Source organism: Alosa alosa, chromosome 17 (assembly GCF_017589495.1).
Source record: "Alosa alosa isolate M-15738 ecotype Scorff River chromosome 17, AALO_Geno_1.1, whole genome shotgun sequence".
NCBI classification, from domain to species: Eukaryota; Metazoa; Chordata; class Actinopteri; order Clupeiformes; family Clupeidae; genus Alosa; species Alosa alosa.
In genome coordinates, this window is record NC_063205.1 from 11,372,227 (window position 1) to 11,392,479 (window position 20,253).

The 20,253-nt window shown below is 43.7% G+C and overlaps 1 protein-coding gene across 1 annotated transcript in view; it reads right to left on the reverse strand.

Moving 5' to 3' along the window:
* LOC125310906 (potassium voltage-gated channel subfamily A member 1) overlaps nucleotides 1-16,082 on the reverse strand; it is a 36,129-nt gene extending 20,047 nt beyond the window's left edge. Inside the window, exon 1 of the mRNA XM_048268697.1 lies at nucleotides 12,827-16,082. Coding sequence (XP_048124654.1) covers nucleotides 13,909-15,603 — 1,695 coding nt within the window. The 5' untranslated portion in view covers nucleotides 15,604-16,082 and the 3' untranslated portion in view covers nucleotides 12,827-13,908. The remainder of the gene's footprint in view (nucleotides 1-12,826) is intronic.
* Nucleotides 16,083-20,253: the final 4,171 nt, after the last annotated feature.

Below are 20,253 nucleotides of genomic sequence, written 5' to 3' on the forward strand. Positions count from 1 at the left end.
AGCATGCATGCTAATTAGGAGCAGCGTCTCCTTGCCATCTCTTGCTGCCCATATGGCCTGTAACATGCACATAGCTGCGCTGTGCTTGACTAATTTTCATTCCTATTCCTCACTGTGTTTGTGTTCAAAATTATCCCAATGGATTGCAGATAACAAGTTTGTTTTGTTTCATTAAAGGTGCAGTCTCTGATTCTAATCCAATACATTTTATTTTAGCGAACTGCCCTCAATGTTTCTCGTGGTTACAAAGGCAGAGATTTTGATAAATGAAGCCATTCGTTTTAGCATTTTTTTGCCTTTGCTTTTCATTTCATGGTACGATAGCCTTCAGAAGAAAAATAATAGTCTGGGTTAATAATAGTCTGGGAGTTATGAGGATGCATTCTATTATGTGTCTACTTGACATTACCAGGAAAAAACAACAGATGGAGGACTTGTTTTGGCAAGCTTTCCTATTCATAAATAGTCTTAGAGTCTGAGCTATTGATTAAAGCATGCTTTAAGAAAGCTCTTCCTTTGACCAAAGACATAATAAAAGCTCAAGTGAACGTAAAGCAGAGAAGAGTATAACTATTGCTATCCATTATTGAATTTATAGCTCTCGTTTTATTCTGCAGTTTACTTCATTTAGGTTTAATTAAGTTTTAAATTACTACGCTCTCACGTTACTGCAGGATGCCAGTCAGTAGCCAGTCAGCCAGTCAAGTCAAGTAGACTTAAGTTCTCATAATGGCTTCCTTCAACTCAAACGGATTAGATTTCACTGGGACCATAAACTCAGGAATACATGCGACAGAACAACTTTATTTCCACAGTGTCCACACTGTGGTGCAGTGTGTCAACATCAAAGGCATATTTAGTTTGCGGCTCCCTATATAGACTCCAGTGCATAATCCCTCCAGTTTAGAGCACATCAGTGAGTGTGCTTCATTAGCCTGTTAATTTAGCCCGTGGTACAGAACATGAGTGTGTGCCTCGTCACACGCATAGCATAGCTCGTCGCTTTGCCCATAGGCTCTCGGGGGCCCGTGCTACCACACAACTTAAAGGAGAACTCCGGTGATTTTTCACATAGATCTCCATTTCTCAACGTCCTTATCAGGCAAGTACCTCCACTCGGCGGCCATATTGCAACACTTTTTGGGCACTTATCGTGCATCTATTTCGGCAGAAATGCGTGTGCGTAAGCCTTCACGACACTAATCTTGCTCCAGCAGCGAGATCACAACAGATGATTGGCACGATGTCTTCACAGCACACCACTTGATTGGCTCAATGTATTTTACAACACACCACATGATTGGCTCAATGTATTCACATGTCGACGTTTTGCGCCCCCCCAAAAAAAAAGTAACTAAGTAACTTTTACTTAAAGTACATTTTAAATGAACTACTTTTTACTTTTACTTCAGTACATTTTCAGATCGGTATTTTAACTTGTACTTGAATAATATTTCATCAAGGTATTGGTACTTTTACTTGAGTACAATATTTTCGTACTTTTTCCACCTCTGGCCTCGTCACACGCATAGCATAGCTCGTCGCTTTGCCCATAGGCTCTCGGGGGGCCCGTGCGGCCACACATATGGTGCAGAAAGAGACGTATTGAGAGGAATTATGGCTGTAATGGCATTATTTATTAATCTGCCATAGCTGTGTAAATACCCTGGAATGCTAGCGTTAGTGTAGCATCCCACTCCTCCTCCCTTCTTAGAGGCCTCTGGTATGACATAGAAAACATCCAAATTGTCTTTTGATTTTTTTTCTAAGGAGTCATTTTTAGTGTCACTTGTCAAAAATCCTTCTCTAATCTCTTGTGCATTCAGCTGACCTTAATAAATTGAATCATTTTTCTCTCCCTCCAGCCTCAGTTGTGATGAGTTCATACACTGCAATTTTTTTTCACATCCAACACAACGGAACGGGACATGTTTTTAGACCGTCACCACATCCTGAAATCGCTGCCTTAACAGTTGTACCCTTGCCCAAGGGTTTTGAATATATTAATTTAGTAACCCCCCTCCCCCCCATGCACACACACACACACACACACACACACACACACACACATCCCTGTCATGCTCAGAGGCCTGAATGTTCCACACTACCCCAACATGATTGGGATTAATTGATTAAGTAAATAGGCTAATTTATGGTTATGACATTTGACACGTTCTGTCATTTTCACTTGACCCCTTTGAGCTGTACTGTCAAACCACCAGCCAAAACCCCATAATGCTCTTTGATATTGAGCCTTTGCCTTTGCCAAAGTGTAGGAACACTCACAACACACATAAGGCACACACACGCTTCAGCTTTTGCATGGGCAGAAGTGAAGTAGCACTTGCATCACATGGCAGGTACATACGTAGGTGTGCAGTGCACGCATGGTTAGAATGCTTACATGGAGTTCTAGCCACAGATCACATGGAAGGCCCATACGTAGGTGTGTATGCCTGGGTAGAATGCATACGTACTGTAGGTGTGTATGCCTGGGTAGAATGCATACGTACTGTAGGTGTGTATGCCTGGGTAGAATGCATACGTACTGTAGGTGTGTATGCCTGGGTGCAATGCGTTCATGTTGTGGCTTTTGCGTTTATGTTGTGGCTTTTGTGTTTGTGTTGTGGCTTTTGCGTTTGGTTGATTTGTCTGGGCCACCGTACTCTCGCCCCAGTAAGGTACATGTTTGTTTAGTTGTGTGTGCAGAGTGGATGGCTGTGCCTCAGTGGTGGAACAGAGGGATGTTTGGAGGGGACGAGATGAAGTGTGTGACTCAGCACGGGAGTGGGGCGGCACTCCCAGCAGATCACCACTTCCCTCTCTCTCTCTCTCTCTCTCTCTCTCTCTCTCTCTCTCTCTCTCTCTCGCACACACACACACACACACACAAACACACACGCACATACACACAAACACACACACACATGCACGCACTCCATTGTAACAGTCCTGAGAGAAGTCTCACATGCATCTCTCACACACCACATTCTCATGTCAGTGCTCCATACCCAGCACTGACCACACAGTTTTAAACGGAGAGGATGCACACAATCCTGTGTGTGTGTGTGTGTGTGTGTGTGTGTGTGTGTGTGCGCATGTGTGCCTTTTATGTGCGTGGGTGACATCACCCACACAGTGTTAACTGTGGACAAGTGTCAGTCCTGCTGTCAAGCGCACCTCACCAAAATAGATGTGCCACCATTTCAGAGCTGTGACAGTACTCAAGGGAATCAAAGACATTCATTGGTAAATGTAATGACATTCTTTAGAGTTATAATATAGTTATAATATACTCTGCATATACCGGTATGCATACTCTGTGTATATATATATATATATATATATATAATCTGTGCAATGTGCTCTTCCTTAATTCACATTAAATCCCGTCTGCCTTTATGTTCATTTCAGTTATTCGCTCCTGAAGGATGGCACGTGCTGTCCGAGTCCTTAAATGTAAATGGGACCAAAGAAAAAAAGCCTCAGCAAGCTGCACCGAGTGCCCCCAGCTCCCCCAACCCTCAACCCCACTCGGCGCATGCACAGCAAGTTGAGGCCGAGGCTGTGACTTTCTTCTGCAGTCATTCTGACATTGACGTCAGTGACTAACAAGCTGTCTCGTGTTGTTCCAAGCATCCCAGGCTGCAGTCACTGCATGCATTAGTCACTGTTAAGGCATCCTGGAGCTTAGGCGTATTCCAGAGCCCTATCACTCTCTCTCTGTCTCTGTCTCTCTCTCTCTCTCTCAGCCTTCACATGCCATCTCAGTAAGAGACGGCAGACTCGTCACACAGCTGAAAAGTCTGTGAACACAGGCTGGCATCTGTTATTATTATCGCACTTACCCCTATAGAGCGCATACAGCCCATGGAGTATGGTGATGTGTAGGCCCCTCAGTCGTTCACGAATCCTGAGATTCATGTTCCTCCAATCTCCCTCATTCCCTTAGTGTGAGTGTGGCTGTTAGTTGTTTGTTACATAAGCTTAAATGGGAACTTTGACCTTACTTCTCATCCTGAATATTACAAATGCAGGTGGTGCAATGCCACACACTTGATTGATTTTTTTTTTGTGTTTTTTTTTTTTTTTAAACATTTTATACTCTCCCAGCTCGGCAAATCTCTCAAAACTTGCTTAGAGTCATCTCTAAACCGGCAGTGACCTTGCGAACAAGACCTCTTTTCAAACCAGATGTCTTCAACTATCTTACTAACTATCTTTTTAGACTCTCTCTCTATCTAGCTCTAATGTCAAGGTCAAACATGAGTTCTGTCCATGGACAGACTGACTTGAATTCTGTGGGTTTTTCTTCAGTTCAAAAGTTCCTCAGCTTTTCTTTAAAAGGCAGTGGGAGGAATAACTTTGGGCCGGTGGAGACTGTCCTTACGTAATAGGGGCCATGCTTTGGTGGCTCCCAGCCCCAATGGGGCCACAGACAGAGGTCAGAGAGAAGGCGTCCACAGCCTGGCCACCTGACCAAGAGGAGTCCCTTTTAAACTAAGGCTTACGCAAGAGGGAAGAGCCACAGAGATTAGAACAAAGACAACACCTAAGATGCATTCAATTTAGGGGAGTCTTTGATGAAGAAGTGAACCTGACCTGGAGCAAAAAAGCTACAGTTGTGGCTCAGGCTTCCGTCAACGAGCCAATGTCCTTTTCATATACTTCTGCCATCATGGTTTGTTTGTTGGTTTGGCAGAAGGATTACAGAATAACTACAGGCTGATTTTTTCATGAAACTTCGGCGGAAGGGTGTAGTAGATAGATAGATAGATAGATAGATAGATAGATAGATACTTTATTGATCCCCAAGGGGAAATTCAAGAGAGTGTGGGCCAAGGAAGAACCCATCCAATTTGGAATAGATATGAGTCACTGGGTTGATGCAAAAAAAAAAAAAAAATCATTAACATTGTGAAATATGGTATTTAGCTTAGGCAGAGGCCTGCACTCTCTACGCACTTCTAGCTCCAAGAATAAATTACAATTTTTGGAACACTTTGTGCTAACTCAAATCTACAAAGAGATGTAGTCTTCACCATCTAAGATGTTATGTTTTTACAATCACTGCATTTTCCCAAGGTCTTTGCAAGATATGTCTTACCACTGAATTCACTGTAGTTGAGTTCATTATTATGATTAGTAATATACAAAATATAACTATTTACACATGTGCAGTGTAGCTCACTTCTCAGTTGATTGGGGTGTGTTGTTTATAACAATAAATTAAATATTTAATCATCAACCCTTGCAAGCTGTCACACGCGCAGTGTGACATCTTTTTGTCACTCTTAACGAGACTTCCCCCTAATCTTTTTTGCATTGCAATCCCCCCACCCCCTGCGACTGACTGTGACAGACCCTGCATCCTATCCCTGCAATTAGTATTAGTTGATTAGCCATGCTTCCACCTCCTTGATTACAGTATTAAACCCTCTACATTTGGTGCCCATTAGTGTTAATGAAGTTTTTTTTTTTCTTTTAAAGTTATTTATTTATTTATTTATTTATTTTTATTTAGTTATTTTTTGTATCTGTGATGGGGAAGTTTGTTAATCTGCACAAGTCTGTTGACAGGATTAGCTAGACCATTTTAATGAGGGAGTCTTGGCGAGGAGGGAGGGCTTAGCATCGCCTCTGGCCCAAATGCCACCATCGGCCATGCATGTACTATAAAAACAACAGCGCACACTGGTTAAAAGACTTATTTATTTCTCCAGCTCATGCATTTGTTTGGTAGTCGTGTGGCACTGTCGAGTACTGTTCAGGCCATTTGTCCGGAAAAGTACTGCTGCTGCAGTGGTAGCTTGGGCCAAGTGAGTTCAGATTTATTCTGTGTGTAACCCTGAGGACCTGCATGTGGTCTTTAGCAGGTCAGACCACTGCTCTCTCATGGTGCTACATGATTTTGGCCTTAGCATAGCCAAATGTCAGTCAGAGTTTAATTTATTTACTATTATTAAATGCATGCAAATTGCAGCCTAATGGGTATTGATGGGTATTGATACCCAGTGAGAGTTTTTGTTGTTGTTATTGTCCAGAGATGTCTTTTTTTCTGAAAGGAAAACAATGAACACCTCACGTGCAAACTCACATTAACACAGACGCACTTTTAGGCACGCCAAGGTCAAAATGTTCTCTCTACTTGTCAAACAATACAATCAGCACATTTTTTCCCAGTTATAGTCCTCTGAACATTTCCATGATCCGTTGTCTCTTACAGATTGTAGAAGAGTTATCATGGTGAGGTTTATGTGAAATGACAGTCTCTCGTTCGGCCATATGCCAAGATGGGGAAAAAAACCTCACATGCTTCACAAAATGGATGCTCACATTTGACTCCTCATTGGAAACCTACGTTCAGCACTTTATTCAAGTTAATCCTGAGCCCTCACTCTTTTCTTCCTGATGATCTGTCATGTGACAGATTTCCATACAAATCATGTGTTCATCCCTCATACTCTTTTGCATATGTGTGCACAAGTGTGTTGTGTTTCTTTGTATACAGAAAGCACAATACTGTCCACAGACTTTTAATGTCGTTCACGCAAAGTCAACTTCACTGTTCACTTAATCATCCTGAACGTTTGTCACCTCAATTTCTAAGCTGTTTTATATCTTGCTGGCCTGAATTCAGCTAAAATCCAGGGCAGAGCAGTTTACCAGTGAAGCTGGCCTACCACAAATACACCTTCCCCTCTTCCTCCTCCTCCTCTTCCTCTGCCTTCTTTAGATGTAACCTAGTGGCCACTTACATGGCCTGTCATGCTGCATCTGAGATGTCTCAGGAAAAGACCTACCCCAGATCTGCTGGAAAGATTTCTCACAACGGAGCAATGACTGCCAGATATATGAAAATGGGGGGAGGAGGGGGTACAAAACTAATCCTAACCCTATTCAAAGGCCTTGCTACTGCTTTCAAGGTGTGTTAAAAGATAAAGACTACACAAAAAGATTCTGTAAGGCCTTTTCTAAAATTCTGTAAGGCCTTTTCTGAGATTCTGTAAGGCCTTCTCCCCCACAAATCAGTTTCTCACATACTGAACCTGCCAGTAAAGCTGGGTTAAAAGATGGAGAATCAGACAGGGTAGCTCAGGACCCACCCCTGCCTAGTGGCGTTATTCTGTGGGCCGCTTAGCCTCCCCTCCTTACACCCACCTCCCTGTTTTGGTCACTGCCGGTGACTCTCTGTGACTGCAGAGGATAAAGAGGAATCCCCACACACACACACACACACCCATCGCCTTGCCAGAAATTATGGCCATTGGCCGGAGTCCCAGCATCAGTGAAAATCCCACTTTTATCTGCCTAATTGACGTGCTCAGCAGATAACAAGTCGCCACGGCGACGGCAGCGGTGGTGGTGGAGGGAGGTCGGGGTGGTCTACAAGCACATGGATCAGATCGGACAGGGCTGAAGGGGGAAACGTCCGACGAGGTCTCCATTCCACCTACCCCACCTACAACCCCCCCCACGGCCGACAAGATTCATCGGCTTTACGAAGAGCGGTCCAGGAGTCGCTGCCTAAGCCCTTGTGGATGTTTTGAATAGTAGGCCAGTGCAACCACATGGCCAGAAATAAAGTGGCAGCTTTGGAGCAGATGGCATTTGAATACATGTCATGTTTCATTTAAAAAAAAATTAAAAATACAGGGAAAAAAGGATGCTGGTGATGGTCTACCCCTCTTGCCCCCCCCCCCATTCATAAGCTGATGAGGACAATTGTCGCAGGACGAGCATTTTGGGAATTGTATTTCTCTCTCATGTTGTGATTCTAGGTATCAGCGTGTCCGCGGCAGGGATGGGGAGAGAGAGGATTCATAAGTTCAAAAGTTCAGGGAAAGAAAACCACAACAAGGTGAGTTTGGCTGTAAAACTGAAAACTGGATTCCCTCGAGCTTTTCCTCAGACAAGCTCTAAAGTATACTGGACTCATTAGAGGAACGTGAGAGAGCACAGGTTGACGTATATTTAAGTTGAGCTGTTTACACTTCAAGTTCAACTAAAAGAATAACAGCTGTCTGCTCTTTGTCAAAACACACATGTGTACCACATCAAACATACGTTTAATTTAACTAAGGTTAATGAGTTATTCATTATATAAGAGCTATCTGAGCATCAGCTTTGCAAATTAATGATTCATTATCAGGCAGGAAGACAGACAAGCAAAGGTGTGATGGTCTGTCACATGACATCTCACCTGACCAATCAAATCAGAGATAAATATGGCACATATAGTCACGTAATTAGCATCTGCCTCCTGACACAAAAAAACAACCATGTTCCTGATCTTAATAGAAATATGTACCACAACATTTAGAGTGAACATACAAGTCACAAGCTACACAACACAAGGCATCATTAGTGGAGGCAGACAAGATCTCAAGGATGATCAGAACAGCTGTCATGATGAAATTTTTAAGGGCACTTTGCATGATCTAATAATGAAAGACCATGAAAGAAAAGGATTGTGCTTTGTTCAGCTACTCTTTAGATCTCCAATCCCAAATGTCCATGTGTCTGACCTCACCCTCTAAGCACTTTTAGGGAAACTTTGTCGTGTAAATACCAGTGACCTAAGGAGAAAGACTGACACTGTCCTCTGAAGAGGCATGTATTTTGCTCTATATATACACTGTGCCTCTAGAAATATTACAGTCGAGTATTGTGTTTAAAGCCTCCCAGATTTATGTTTCTATGGTACCAACAGTGTTAGTCTTCTAACCCATAGAGCTATCTATAAATAGTCTCTGACCACTCGTGCTGAGTGTTGTCTAGGGTACACATTTGCTGTGTATGGCCCTTAAAGAAAGCTAGCCATCTGGATCCAAACAATCTTAACATAGTCCAAGTAGACTCTTCGAATCGTACAACTAAAAGTGTATTGGGTAAGTGTGTCTTCTTTCAGGATGCTATTTGCCACCAGCCAAGTAGCCAATAAACAGAACTATTCATAGATAGACTGCAAGTATATTTGCTGTCTAATGTTCGACAGCAAATAAATATACCTGCAGTCTGTCCAAATAAATATACCTGTAGTTCTGTCCATTGGCTGGCTGGCTAGATAACTTGCAGGAGGTCAGAGAGAGAAAGAGAGAGATTGGTAGATCAAAAAGAAAATGAGAGCTGTTGAGATAACAGGGTGAAGTACCCATAGGTGCTGCTTGTTGGTTATAGAGAGAGCCTTTAGGCAACTTCAGGTCAACTTAGTTTGAGCAGATGTGCTGTACTTGAGGTCAGCCAACATGCACTAATTAGTGACTCTTCTCTGTGTTTCATTGTTCATTCTTTCGGTCTGAGTCTTATTATTTTTCTTGCTGTTGCCGTCTCTTTTTCTGTTCACGTGTCCTTGCTGTTTAGATTTTATTTAGATAGTAACATCTATCATGGAAATATTGTAATATCCATGATGTTCTTGATGTCACGGTACTTAAAATAAACTAGGCTGAGGTTTATCCCCAGGCATTGTGATGACACGGAGTGTGATGCATCCCCCATCTCTTTCTCGCTACCATCATTGTTGACCTTGTGTTCGCCCTTGATCCCTTGTACACTCTTTATCTCACCTCCCCGCTGTTCCAACCCTCTAGATAATCCCAAGAGTGTGAAAAGACATCACACGGTAAAAAACATCACGAGGCAAAGCGTGCTCGGAAAAAAATAATAATAATCACTCTCCGACCATCCGTATGGAATAACATCTCCATTGTGCTCCAATAACTGCGAACATTAATAGGATACGTCTATCACATTGGCCAGAACGACAACCACAATATTGCCCTACTCGAATTCCACTGCTTTATTCTCTCAGCGCCAGTTCTCCATGACCTTGGCAGAAGACTCCTGCTTATGTTGGCAATCACTCTGGCCCTTTAAAACTGATGGGGGGGATTATTGGGCCTTTTTTTTGGCCCCATCAGTGGGCAAGTAATAGATGGGCTTTTTTGAACCCCACTGAGCGCCTGCACATCAAAACCCGGACTTCAACTGCCATGCCATGACAGGCTGGTCTTAAGCGAATTTGGAAGACAGATCTTCCAAAAACGCCTCTTTGTACTCCTAGTGCATTTCTTCTTTTTATTTCTATTGGGTCTGAATTGCGTAATCAGTTTTCAAACTCTAATGCACATGTGTAATATCCCCTTTGTGAGCACATTTGTAAAATATTTAGGTCTCCTCGATCAGTCAAGCGGAAAGTGGACACTTTCAGCACCGAAGCTACCGCAATGCGCTAACCTCCCTTTTCGTCAGTGTCTCACACTACCTCAGGACACTGACCTCCTGCAAAACCTGTTTTTTCAACCCTTTCACCTCTTGGGAGTCCGACACTAAAAATGGCACAAGCCCTGCTGCCAGCCATATTTTGGGGATTAGTAGCTGGTTAGGAACATGCTGGAACAAACGTGCATCTATCCTCCACCCCCCACCAACTTCATAAGCTCATCGCCCATCTAGGAACAAACACATGGGTACCCTTGCAGCCAAGGCAAGTCCAGAGGCCACACACACACACACACACACACACACATGCAGGCGTGAAGCACCTGCTGTCCAGTATTCAGAGCACCTGTCTGCAACCCTTACAGCTGGGTCCTCCCCTCCCCAGCCAGCAGGGGACGACTGTAAGATAACACCCTCCCCCCTATACACACACACACACACACACACACTACTACTACTACTCCTGGAGATGGGACACCCATGTCAACATTCCAGCCTTCAAAATGAAACCATCCAACTACACCCCCACGCAATGCACACTGGAGGCATCCTTCCATTCATTTGTCAGCCTTCTGACGCTCTCTCAATTGACCTTTCTGTTGGACTCCAACTCTTCACTGACTGATTCCCTACAGATGTACAACTACTCCAGCACAAAACTATGCTTACTGTTCGGTCTTGTCTGCTGTTAGCATACTTTGAACTTATTCAAATAAGTTATCCCAAGGAGATGTTTCCGTAATGACTTCATGATTTCAGTTGGGCCTTCAGGAGAAACCCTCTGCTCATAATTAAATACCAGCATATATTATTATTGTTATGTTTTAATCCACTCATTTCTTACTTACATTAAGTGTGAGGATGTAATATGTATAGTTATACTGAGACCATGCATTCAGTTTACCTTCGGTTGAACAGAGCTTTTACCACATCTGACACCTCACCACAACTATCATGCAGTTACAGTAAAAATGTATGTAGGATATCGTATTACAGTCAAGGTTTAATATCTTGCAAGCTTTCGCAAGGTGCCCTATATAGACACCACCTCAACTGCAAACAATCTAGAGTCTTACTGTGATCACACAAGGGACAAATCCTGTGTGCTCTGTTCAATGTTGTGTTCCACAAATACTGCACTCTGAACTAGTGGAGCGCCTTTAAAAGGCTGTGTGGGCTCTCCACGGAGCCTCTATGTGAGTGGCAGTGGCACTGGGCTTCAAATGGCCTGCTGCCGCTGCTGCTGCTCACAGAAGGCTGGCCTCATTGCCACGGCCTGCCTGACTCAAAGTGACACGGCGGAGGCTGGTAGAGGAGTGGGGGGGGGGTGTGCAAAGGGGACGCGAGTGGACACCGACGTCAAGGAGCATGTCACAGGAGGAAGCACACTTGCCTTAACACGCCTGCGTGCAGCTAGTTAATAGTTCTGGAAGCGCAGAGGCTTTTAGGCTCAGAGGGGAACCCTGGGATAGAGATGGCTGGGGCCAGTGAGGAAACAGTGTGGAGTAGCTACATGATGGGTTTTGATCATTGGGTTTCACGTTAGAATAACATGTATTAGTTTAATTACATCTCCACCTAGGTGCACAACACCAATGCCCACGTTTACTTTAACATAGCAGTCCCATTCCCTATCACCACACTCACACACACACACACACACACACACATGGAAAGTACATCCACACATCAAACACATATTAACATCCAGCCCTCTCACTCTTTCTTGGTCTGGCACACCCATTCACATGCCTAACGCATTGTGTCTCAGGTTCTGATAACTATAGCCTCATCTAATCTTCTATGTAAGACGATCCGTTTCCACTGTGCAGCCATGCGAGCGAGCTACCAAGAAGCTCAGCCCCCCTGCTCTGCCCCTGGCTCCGGCACCTAGCACCTGCTGGCACTTTTCCTATGGCCTCCAGGGACATTCTGGGGTGTAGTGCGATATACAGCCTGCCCTAACGATGCTCTTTTGCCAACCCCATGATTGCTTTGTGTTACCAACTGTGGATTGTAAACAGACAACTTCCAATCGATTATGATCACGCCTGCGGTTTTCTTCCATAACGTTATGCATGTGAATTGTAATATGATAATGACAATTAATCTGATATGCATATGGATCCATTTTTGTCCAGTGCCTCGTCGGAAATGTGAAGGAGTTGCATTGCAAGGTCATCGGAAAACAGGATGCGTTGCTGTTGCGTTTACAAAGTCAGCCTTTTAACCCGAGTCAGTGTCCTTTGACTAGGAGCCGCGTGGTCCTGAAAGGACAGCTCCCCATATAGAAATGTTCCCGCGAACAAAAGTGGACAGATCCTGACACTTTCTACCGAGTTAAGTTTCTCTCTTTCAAACTAAAATAAGTCGTTTGTGGAAGTATAATTATGGTTTCAACACCTACCAAATCAAATAAATAATCAAAAAGTTCATGATATATGCAAATTCGCCACACCAAAATGTAGGGGAGGATGATCTTGACTTCATTACCTGCATAATCAAACAAGACCGTAGATGCGTCCATTCGCTGTGTTTTTTAAAATAGGACATGAATAATTAACAGACATGCAACAGGTTAAAAAGCTTGCTGTGCACTAACCTTTTATTTGCGTGAAGGGTCTTGCTGTGATGAGTTCTTTCACTTTGGATGATTTTACTCTCTATGCATCCTTCGTTTGGTAAGATCCTCCCGTGAACAGTATATTTTGTACGTATCTCTCTGTGTGTCAATAGGGCATTCTCATCACACAGCGTTCACTCCAGAATGCTCTTGTGAAAACAAGGCTGCCATTGAGTCATTTTCATATTTCTTGACAATGTTTTTTTTTCTGTTTAGGTCCGTTTTAAAAAAAAAAAAAGTCCCCTGAAAAAACGCAACACCTTTATGTAGACTAATATCAAGAATATAAATCAGTTCTTTATGAAATAAAGAAAGAATCCATGTAAGGGTAGACGTTCAGGCTATTCACGAACCACGTATATTGTTGATGTTTCTTATATATAAAGTGTGCTCATATTTCAGGTTATAGTTAGAATCACCAGCTTGATATATGACTTCAAAAATATGTACATGTTCTGAAATGTGTTTGTTGCGTGATTTCCAGTAGCCTGATTTACATAAATGATACATTAATAAAATCGAAATGCCCATTATGCAAGTTTTCCAACATGTAGGCCTATATAATTCACTCATTTCAAGGTCGACATGATTTGTTGGTATAGTAGTTAATTTAAGGCCAACAAAACAAATCTGTCAAATGCAACTATCAACCCAATGCTGTAAACTATTCAACTTTTTTTTCATCTAGACAACTATCCATTCACACACCCTATCCATTAGCCTGACCATCCCGCTTTTTCCTGTGATGACATGTAGCATTTAGGCCTATGATGTGTAATGTGCAACATAATTACTAGCCTACGTCCATTTGATTCAATCAGCGCTAGGTAAAATCAGCGGGATTTTAATAAATGTGCTCTTCAAATTAGAAAAAGTATGTGCTGTGCTTAAGTAACAGGGTAGCAAAACTTTCCTGAATCACAATATCGTGTTGATTCTAACATTGTGCAAAAGCCTTTGAACACACAAATGAGTTTTTTTTTTTTTTCAAGGACTGAGTGACTTTCACAGTACCATGATGCCACCATCTACGGGTGGACACCGAGCCCGACACTGAGGGTCTACAAGTCTGTTTCCCTCGTGTCCAGACAAAATGCGTAAAGGGATTTCTTGATGTCCATGCTGCTGTTAGCTTTGATGTTAGTTTTCTCCACAGGCGTGTTTGTTTCGTCGTTGTTCTCCACATCTCCTGTTGACTTCAGAGATGACCTGCTGCCACTGCGTTTCATTTCATCGTTTGGACTCTGGCCGCTGCCGGCGGTATTGTCATCTTTGAGTGATGCTTGATCCTGATCGGTTTCTCGGTGGTAAAAATAGTTAAAGTTGGACACGATGACAGGCACCGGCAAAGCGATGGTCAACACGCCAGCGATGGCACAGAGAGAGCCCACAATTTTACCCCCCACCGTCACGGGTCTCATGTCCCCGTAGCCTACTGTGGTCATAGTCACAACCGCCCACCAGAAGGCATCGGGGATACTGGAGAAGTGAGACTCCGGCTCGTCCGCCTCTGCGAAGAACACGGCGCTCGAGAACAAGATAACTCCTATGAAGAGAAAGAAGATTAAGAGGCCCAGCTCGCGCATGCTGGCCTTTAAAGTCTGGCCCAGAATCTGAAGGCCCTTGGAGTGGCGAGAGAGTTTGAATATTCGAAACACTCGCACCAGCCTTATGACTCTCAAAATGGCCAGAGACATGGATGGCTGACCGTTTTGGTGCTCTTCGCCGTTCTGTTGCTCGGCCAGCTCAGTGCCTACTGTGATGAAGTAAGGCATTATGGACATAATATCAATAATGTTCATGACGGTCTTAGAGAACTCCGCCTTGCTTGGACAGGCGAAAAAGCGCACTATAAGCTCAAACGTGAACCATATCACACAGGTGGTTTCTATGATGAAAAAGGGGTCTGTGAAGGTGAGCGACGGCCGGGCGGCCGTGCTGTTGTCCCCTCTGACAGTGACTGGCAGTTCTCTCTCATCTCGGAACTCTGGTAACGTCTCCAAGCAAAACGTTATGATCGATATTGTGATGACAATCACAGACACAATTGCAATCCCTCGTGCAGGGCTAGAACTCTCGGGGTACTCAAAGATGAGCCATACCTGTTTCTGAAATTCATTTTGTGGCAAGGGTTTCTCCTCCTCTTTGATGTAGCCCTCGTCCTCACGGAAACGCTCCAGTGCCTCCTCCCCCAGTTGATAAAAGCGAATCTCATCGGCAAAGACGTCGATGGACACATTGACGGGTCGCCGAATCTTCCCCCCCGACTGATAGAAATATAGAATCCCATCGAAACTCGGCCTGTTGCGGTCAAAGAAGTACTCGTTCCGAAGTGGATCGAAGTATTTAATTCTCTTATTAGGATCCCCCAGCAAAGTATCTGGGAACTGATTTAAGGTGCCCAACTGTGTTTCGTACCGTAGTCCGGCAATGTTTATAAACACCCTCTCATTGCTATCGTTGTCCATGTCCATGTCCAACATGTCCTCATCAAACAGATGCGGACTATGGTCGGCGCGCAACAGCGCATCCATGGCATTTTCGTTGCAGCCAAAAGTGTTGTTCATGTCGTTAATTTTCCACTTAGTGCTTAGAGGTGGACTGCCCAACGTGTTTGACTCCTTGTAGCCCTCAGTGAACCCTGTCTGGATAAAGCCTGGTTGGGGATGATCCAGCGCGTTTTGGCAGACTTCGCCGGCATTTCCACCGCTCCCTTTTGCGCCGCCGTTTTCAAAACTCACCAAGGCTATCTCCATTCCGAAGCCATTAAATATTCATCTGTGAAAGACCTATGAACTTTGAGGAAAATTATTGTCGTTCACACGAACAGTTCTCTCCACTCAAAACTACTGCGTTCCAGATGAGGCTGCGTGAAATCCGACGTACCGTCTTCCTCCTCACCACTCACAATAATACATACTCAGCGCCTCAAAGCCAGTTCTAGCTCCGTGGTCTGGGCAAAGTAAATACTACCATAAGAGGAGCGAGAAGACCCGGATGAGAAAGTAATGAGTATTCCTGGCATCAACAGAGCTGTTCAACTGCCACTGTCAGGGAATCCTTTGAATGTCTTTCTGTGTCAGGCAATCTGTCATTCTAAACTCACACAGAACTGTGTGTGAGAGAGTCGGGAGAGCGAGAGATAGAGAAAGCAAGAGGAGGGGTGACACCTCCCTCTGAAGAGGCTCAGCATATCTCAGCGCTATTGTTTTGATAGCATTTCATCGTTGGATGTAGGATTTTATAAACTAAAAGTCACGCATTTAATAGCTACAACAATATATATATATATAATTATATAATAATAATAATAATAATAATAATAATAATAATAATAATAATAGTAGTAGTTGTAGTATTAATAATAATCTTACAACCATGGACACTTCAAATGTATTGCTGTATTCTTAGACCTGTCTTTACAATTAAATGTACAGCCTTATTTAAAGGAATGATCTGTGCTCTTTATGCACACTACTCTTTAGATGTCTTATCTAATAAATCCCCAAGTTAGTTCCAGTTTACATACCATGAATAAGGTTGTCATGTGTGCTGAAGTCACACACACACACACACACACACACACTTTGCACACATGGTTGAGTATTATTTAGCCTGGAGAGATGTTGCATCACCAAATGTTTTTGCGTGTCATATCACCATTAGCAAGTCAGGTTTAAGGAGGAAAAGTCCTTACTGACCTCCCTATCTCAATTTTTATCAGTAACTCACTCACTTTCTGCCTTTCGCTCATTCTGAGTGGGTTTGTTGGTAAACCAAATGATCCACATACATGGCAGTCAAATGACTAACTTACATGATTGCCATTTCTAAGAATAGACAGACAGACAGCTGCAGCCTCGACCAATGAGATTTTCTGCAGTGGATTCTACAACTGGGTATTAATATAGTTTACCATACTAAATCTATATATTTGAAATAATGCCCTGCAGAATGAGACATTGATCTCATAGATACAGTCTCTCTCCATCTCTCTGTATGTTTATGCCTGTGTGTGTGTGTATGTGTGTGTGTCTTTATCTCTGTCACTCTTAATCTTTTTTCACATTTTCTCCTTGAATGGATCCTCTTATTCTTCACATGCACTCCTACCCTGGCTGCTTCTTACAGTCTTTGAATGGGTCATGTGACTAAACATCTCCCTGCCATTCTCCTTAATCCCCACCTCTGTGTCATCATTGGATTCAGCTGGAATATAGCCATAGCAACAGCAATCCCTGTGTGGGAACTTAGAGCGGAGAACACATGATTGACAGCGCACAATTTTTTAATTCATGTGGGCGACGAGCTAGGGATGGGAGAAGGGGAGGTCAGGCTGCTGCAAGTAGGGGGGCAGAATAGAACGTGACACCGCAAACGTCTCACAAACGTCACATAACTGTTGACATCCTGTCCTTGATTGACAGGCAATTCCCCACGAGCAAGTTATAAAGGATAGATGATTATGTTCACTCAATTGATTTGTATCTCTATACCTACACAACACACAACAACATTTTCCTGATTTTGACACCTTTTTACCATGAAATGTTTACCATCAAATGACGACACTCACCGTTTAACCCTTAAGGGTATGAGTTTTTGAACATTCTAACATATGATTCTGTTCCGCAACAATTCAAGGTTCTAAAATTCTATGTTGAATTCAATGAACCCAGGTGTTCTTTAGCGCGTTAATTGTCCAACATTCCCGTCACACTGGTGCGACAGTACACCTTTAAGGGTTTAAATCGGACCCTAGGGTTTGTACAAACACAGCCACTGTGCAGGGACCTTATACAGTGTGATGCTTAGTTGTGGTAATGGACCAGACTGGGCCACAGTATGAAACAGAGAGCAAGGCGAAAGGAGAGTAGAAAATATACAGTCAGGGTCATATGAGCAAAAAGAGGGGACAGCTTAAAAACTAAGCCTCTTAGCAGAGCATGCAGTAGTGTGAGAGCACGCTGGAGATAATGGTAACACTTACCATTACAGTAAATGTCCCAGCTGCATAATATTTTACCACAGTTGATAAATATTCATAATAACATTCCTAGAAAACCGTACAAAATTATGAAAAACAGAGACCTTTTTAGCCTTAATCTGACTGTACAGCTTCAAAAGACATATGTTATTAAGTAACAAGTCAAGTTCATGTTTTGTATGAGATATCTTATTTTTTTTATAGTATTTGTATGTAGATAAGGAGAGACTTTGAGCTTGTTAATCTGAATCAGATTCAACTGTATGTAGTTTATAGTACAAATATAATTTATTTAGTAAATTAGTTTTTCAAAAGAGTTTTGATAATGACTGTTTCACCAGAGTATTATATTAGCAATTTTCCATGTGAAATAAACTGATATAGTGTGGATGCTGATAAATATCATGTAGCAGAGTTGTACATGGATTTGCATATGCAAAATCACAAATTAGAGAACCTCTAACGACCCTTCCCACATGAATGGGAAATAGGCAAAATAATGCAATCAGCAATGCTGAGTGAAAGCACTGACCACTATAGTAGTCAACTTCTGCAGCGCTGACTGGTCAACTGATAAACAGGAACCTACATGATCATTCCGTTCACTCAGCTTGACAGTGTCAAGAAGGCACCATGTGTCCCCTGCCTCCCAGGCCCATCATGTCCCAAAATCATCCCCCAATCACATCTCCACCACCCCCCCCCCCCCTCCCTGCCCCCCCACCCCCACCCCGCCCCGCTTCCGCCTGTTTGGAGAGCAATCAGGCCCTGTGGATTGGAAGGAGAGAGTAGGAGCGAGTGAAGTAGAGAGTGCTGAGAACGACAGAGGGAGGATAAGAGAGGGATGGAGGGGTGTGTGTGTGTGTGTGTGTGTGTAGGGTGGGGGGAGGTGGGGAGGGGGTTGGAGCTGCAGCCGGGAGCTCCCAGAGGAGCATCAGGGCAGCGAGCGAGAGGCAGACGCTCCCATGCGGGCCAAGCTGTCCGTGGCGTGCCGGCGCTGCACTGATCACGCTCATTAGCACGCCCGCTAAAGCTAACGCTAATGCTAGCCCCGCCACAGCTGCCGGCTGCTGCCTGTAGTGAGATCCGTATGATACTCTTTCTTCACTACTTTCATTCCAGGCCTATAACTCTCTCGCTCTCTTACTTTTTCTCTCTCTCTCTCTCTCTCTCTCTCTCTAGCAGTCCAGGCCTCTCATTTCTTCTTCTTCCTCTGTATTCCTTCTTATTCCCTCTCTCTCTCTCTCACACACACTCTCTCTCTGTCTCTCCTTCTTTTTCTCACTCTCTCTCTCTCGCTCTCTCTCTCACACACCCACACACACCCAGACCACCTCTAGAAATTGTATTACTGATCAGGTTTCCTTCAGGGAAGCCAGTGGTGCCTGAGTTCTATGGCCCAAGAGGCACCATACTATAGCATCAGTGACTCTGTCCGTTAGGCTTACTTGTGCGTACATATTACACTATTTCTCCTCTGGATCCTGTGCAGTGGCACAGAAGCAAAGGCTTGTTCCGTATGGATGGTGGAGCATTGTGCCCACTGTTGCTGTTTTCACCTTGATTTTATTTATTTATTTATTTAGTTGTCTCTCCTAAGAGTGAACCGGGGGTGGCTAGAAAGGGCCAGGGGACAATGGGCATATGTTTCTCTCCATCTGTCTGAAGTCAGCCATGGTACCCTGTGTGTATGTGGCTGTTTGTGTGTGTGTGTGTGTGTGTGGGTGTGTGAGAGAGAGAGAGCGAGAGAGAAAGAGTGAGAAAAAGAAGGAGAGACAGAGAGAGAGGTGTGTGAGAGAGAGAGAGAGAGAGAGAGAGAGAGAGAGAGTATGTGTGTGTGTTCGCAATCAGGCTCTCACTAACCATTCCTTTTCCCCCTCTAGTTACATAACCCCCCACCCGCACCCCAAAGCCCAGTTCGCTCAGGACTCAGCCTGCGTGGATGCTAACTCAGCGCCAAGCGTGCCATATCAGCGAGAGCGAGATGTGCAGTGCTACATGTGCATGTTTCCGGTGTGTTACACATACACACACACAGACACATATACAACACACACACACACTCACATGCACGCATGCATGCATGCATCGATATACCCCAAGGATTTTGATGCAGCTGAAATGATAAGCAGAGGCGTGCAGTGGAATAGATTTAAATAGGAAATGACATTCATTCATGTTGCCGATGTTAACTGTTCCATTGTTGGGACTGAGACACATTCTTTAGCAAAGTTTGCAGTAATATATTATTTACAGTACATCTCAGTATTTGTTGAAGAAACTACTCTACTCACTGCGTCGGGCCCCAACACAGCTCAAAATTCCTCTTTGAGGAATGGCAATAACTGGACTGGCCTGCAGGATGGATCGCTGTGACTGAATACTTTGCGAAACCTTCGTTTGCCTTTAGGAAACCTGA